The sequence below is a fragment of the Buceros rhinoceros genome, unplaced genomic scaffold (genome assembly GCF_000710305.1).
Source record: "Buceros rhinoceros silvestris isolate BGI_N320 unplaced genomic scaffold, ASM71030v1 scaffold15714, whole genome shotgun sequence".
Taxonomy (NCBI): domain Eukaryota; kingdom Metazoa; phylum Chordata; class Aves; order Bucerotiformes; family Bucerotidae; genus Buceros; species Buceros rhinoceros.
The window spans coordinates 53,053-57,910 of record NW_010408969.1 but is presented as its reverse complement, the minus strand read 5'-3'; the positions used below and the strand labels follow the sequence as shown (position 1 = coordinate 57,910).

Here is a 4,858-nt window from a genome sequence, read left to right as displayed (position 1 = left end):
CAGGTTGCCTTGCAGCAGCTGTCGCTCACTGCTGTGGATGGTGGGGACCCCCCCAAGTCCGGTACAGCCCAGATCTCTGTGCGAGTTATGGATACCAATGACAACCCACCTACCTTTGACCGCTCCATCTACACCGTGAGCCTTCTAGAGAATGCCCCTCCTGGCACGCTAGTGGTCAAACTCAATGCCTCAGACCCCGATGAGGGCTCCAATGGGGATGTGATCTACTCCTTTGGCAGCTACACCCCACAGAAGGTGAGGCAGCTCTTTAGTTCTCTGTGCGAGTTATGGATACCAATGACAACCCACCTACCTTTGACCGCTCCATCTACACCGTGAGCCTTCTAGAGAATGCCCCTCCTGGCACGCTAGTGGTCAAACTCAATGCCTCAGACCCCGATGAGGGCTCCAATGGGGATGTGATCTACTCCTTTGGCAGCTACACCCCACAGAAGGTGAGGCAGCTCTTTAGTGTGGACCCACACTCAGGGGAGGTGCGGGTTAATGGTACTTTGGACTACGAAGAGGCATCCTTCTATGAGATCTATGTGCAAGCCACTGACCAGGGCCCTGTCTCTATGGTTGGGCACTGCAAGGTGCTGGTCAACATTGTGGATGCCAATGATAACATTCCTGAGGTGGTCCTAACCTCCCTGTACAGCCCAGTGCCAGAGGATGCAAAGGCAGGTACTGTGGTGGCCCTGATGAGTGTCACTGACCAGGACTCAGGGCTGAACAAGCAGGTGAGTCTGCGCATTCCCCCTGGCCTCCCCTTCACACTCAACTCTTTCAAGAACTCCTACACGTTGATCACCCAGGGCAAACTGGACCACGAGAAAGCAGCAGCCTACAACATCACAGTTACGGCTACTGACTCTGGGACTCCCCCTCTCTCCTCCCAGAAGGTGATCCATGTGGAGATCTCTGACATCAATGACAATCCTCCAGCCTTTGAGGAACCTGTGTACTCAGTTTACATCCCTGAGAACAACCCCATTGGAGCTTTGCTGTGCACTATCAAAGCCACTGACCCAGATGCTGCTGAAAATGCCTATGTGTCCTATTCTCTGCTAGATGGGGAGATTGAAGGGCTACCTGCCAGCTCTTATGTTTCTATCAAGTCCGATAGTGGCAACATGTATGCTGTCAGGTCCTTTGACTATGAGACACTAAGGGAGTTCCAGGTGGTTATCCAGGCTCAGGATGCTGGGATCCCACCACTGAGCAGCACTGTCACTGTCTACATTTACGTGATGGACGAGAATGACCATGCTCCACAGATTCTGTATCCTACCTCAGCCAACAGTTCAGCAGCCCTGGAGATGATCCCACGCACAGCATATGCTGGATATTTGGTAACCAAAATTATAGCCATTGATGGGGATTCAGGACAAAATGCCTGGCTGTTTTTTCACCTGGTTCAAACCTCAGATCCAGGTTTGTTCAGCATAGAGCTCCATACTGGGGAGATTAGGACTACTCGCAAACTGGGGGAGGACAGCACATCTTTCAACCTGACGGTGGAGGTGAGAGACAATGGAGAGCCACCGATGTCTTCATCAGTAGCCATCACTATTGCCGTGGTGGACAGAGTTTCCAAAATCATCCCTGATAGAAGGCGGCACATTAGAAGTCCAAGCAATTATTCAGAGATCACTCTTTATCTCATTATTGCTTTGAGCGCCATCTCCTTCGTTTTCCTTTTCACAATCATTGGGCTTACTGTTATCAAGTGCTACAGATACAGTCTGTATGGGGACTCCTGCTGTGCAGGGTTCTGTGGGGTCAGAGAACGGTGCCCTGCTGAATTATACAAGCAGGCCAACAACAACATTGATGCTAGGTTGCCCCACGGTTTAAAAGTACAACCCCATTTCATTGAAGTGAGGGGTAATGGGTCTCTCACTAAGACCTACTGCTATAAGGCCTGCCTAACTGCAGGATCAGGAAGTGACACTTTTATGTTTTACAATACCTGTGGCCCAACAGGAACTACTGGTCCCTCTGCAGTGATGACTGAGAGGCATCTGACAGGACAGAGTGGGCAGAGTGCACAAAACCTGATCGTACTTAAAAATGACTCCATTACTCCTAATGAGGTGAGGCTCCATTGATAAATGGTCAGCACGCTGCTCTGAGGAAATCGATACTTGAGAAGAGATTCAAACTGGAAAACTCGGATGAAGTGTGTTCGCTTTGGGGCTCACTGGCACATAGCTGTGAAATGTGGTTCTAATGAGTCTAACCTGTGCAATGCATTTTGTTTCTAGGTAAATAACGGGACTCTCAGGGTCCGTTTGGTAAGTTCAGTGTATGTGTCTGTGGTTTGAGCTTCATTTTTGCAGCATATGCTGTATGGAGTGTGGCCTCCTTCCCGTTTCTCTTACAGATCTAAAATTGCCACAGAGTGCTGGGGAATGGCATGTGATCTTAAAGTTTTAATGTTTAAACAGATATTGCAGGAAAAAATTTTAAGAAGTGATTAGCTTGGGAATCAATAGATGACTTCATGGCAGTTACAGCTGCTTGCTGCTTCATTGCTTTCATACCTTGGCAAAGCTGTTGAATTCAGATCATTGCAGTAGTATGTTTTGCTTACACGGGCATGCTTTAGTTGTCTGAAAACTGCAGTCCCTCCTTTGATAACGTTTGTTGTACCTAACGCTGCATTTCTTGCTTTCTGGACAGTGACAATCCACTGACATGTTTACAGAGAATTGCGGCCAGTTACCATTGTTAGGTTACAGTGCGACAACTTCTGCTGGGTTGCTGCTGGAAATGGTTTAATACCTACGGTTTGACCAGCAACGCATTAACCTTTTCAAGGTTTTCCCACAGTGAAGAATTAACGGTTGCTTTATGCCAGCATAAGGCAGTCTGCAATTAGTGTGTGGGTCGCCTGCTCTGTACAGTTTCCTTTCTACATACGGTGTAACCAAACCCAGAAGCACTCACGGGAGAGAATAATTCTGGTTCACAAAAGGAAAATTTTGCAATTACTGTGTGTTGCTTTACCCTGCAATTGTGGCAGGAGTAAGGTGTGGCTGGAATAAGGTCAGTTCGTGCATTCACGTGTGCTGGGCCTCTAGATGTGGGGGGGCTAGGGCAGTCGCTCTGGTGGGATGGAAAGGAGCTGATAATATTCTTGCCAGATAAATATAATTTATTTTCTTATTTCTTTATCATTATTCACAAGCGAAGACGTCAGCATCTTTTGAAAGTGTTGTTTAGTTACACAAAGATGCACAAATCTTAAGGACTAGCAAGTCTTCCATAAAAATGCTTTTAGAGAGTAGATCATCCATTCAAAACTAATCCGTTTAAAATTAATGCAGTGATTTTCTATGAATCACAGTGACAGGGTATGGGGAATTATTTTTTCTTTTTCTACAGTTTTTGTTCCTTAAAACCTTTCTGAGTATAATCAAATGCCTGGAAACTGTTTGATACAGGAGGGAACATGAGACATACTCTGTAAGCATGTATGCTGAAAACTCAGAGTGTAAAATATACATCTTCAATGCGATTAATTTCTTTTTGGGGAGGGGGGAGGGTGGCCAAAGGAACAATAATTGAAAATGGCTTCGGTTTGGATGCAAGAGTGGTAGGAAATTAGTTTAAGAGAGAGTTTCCTATCACGTTTTAGGGACTCACTCAGTTGCCTGCAATGAATTAGCAAGTATTGATCACTGGTGCAGATCAGACAGTGGCAGCAAAGCCAGCCCAGATTTAGAGTACAAAAGCAGAGAGATGCATGGAACTAACTAATGAATGCCTGCGTGGAGTTATAATCCAAAAGCTGAATCAATTATTATTGATAGTTCTGTAAGATTTAAACAAGTTCTACTCATCACTACAAGTTCCTTTTTTGGCCTCTGCTTCTTAAACTGTCCTGGGCAGGTACCTACTATGACGTGTATCAATGCCAGGTGTACATGAGAAAATGGGTGAATGTAATGGCATCACTAATTACTAATTCCTGGCTAATTGCATGCTATAAAATCATGCCTTTCCCTTGTTTCAGGCTCAGCATATGCACTGACGACATCATCTATTGCTTAGCAACACTGAATTCTGCTTTTTAAGGATCTTTGTATCATTAGATCTTCAGAGGACTGTGCTTCTCTTTTCTAGTTAAAGTGAACTTCTACTCAATCTGTTAAAGCCCACACTGTCACCTGTGCAGCCCAGCAACAGGCGTCATTGTCCTTGCATTGATTTACAAAGGTGCCTCTGATGTGTGTGTTACTTTTGGACAATGTGAACAGGTCCCTTTTTCTTTTTTTTTTCCATTTTTTGGAAATTGATTTTCTATTAGTCACTCAGTGATGAGGATGGGACCAGGCAAGTGGGCTTTCAGTGCATGCGTATAGTACATAGGTTTTCACAGAGGCTGATATTTTGCAAGTGGTGTTTATACAGTAAGAGGAAGAATATTTCAAAGTTTTGGGGGATTAATGGCAGCAACAGTCACGGCAATAAGGTCTTAGTCATTTTCATGTTTACTATTAAAGTCAAAGATGTTAATAATTGCTTTACACTAAGTTGTAACTGTCTTCATTGGGTCACTAGAAGGATGGAGCGGAAGGGAAAACCCAGCATATTAAGGTTGAGTAGGGAATTCCGTGTATCTCTGTTGAAGTGCTGATGTCTGTGTGACTGTTCTGACTTGTACTGCTAGTTGTGTGATGATGGAACTGGAGCCTCTTTCTGCAAGACAGCCTGTGTTTCTGTGTTCACCCTGCTTCTCTGTCTGGTCCTGTATAGGTTTATGAAAATATCTCCAAAACAGTGTGTTTTGTAAAAGAAGAGATTTACTAACACTTAGAGCTGCGCTGAAGACCTTGTGGATGGGCAG

General features: G+C 45.0%; 1 protein-coding gene across 1 annotated transcript in view; it reads left to right on the top strand.

Annotated features, from left to right (window-relative positions):
* Positions 1–3: 3 nt before the first annotated feature.
* Positions 4–4,858, top strand: part of PCDHAC2 (protocadherin alpha subfamily C, 2) — a gene marked incomplete at its 5' end in the record, with an annotated part of 49,830 nt that continues 44,975 nt past the window's right edge. Inside the window, 2 exons of the mRNA XM_010135071.1 lie at positions 4–255; positions 456–2,099. Coding sequence (XP_010133373.1) covers positions 4–255; positions 456–2,099 — 1,896 coding nt within the window. The remainder of the gene's footprint in view (positions 256–455; positions 2,100–4,858) is intronic.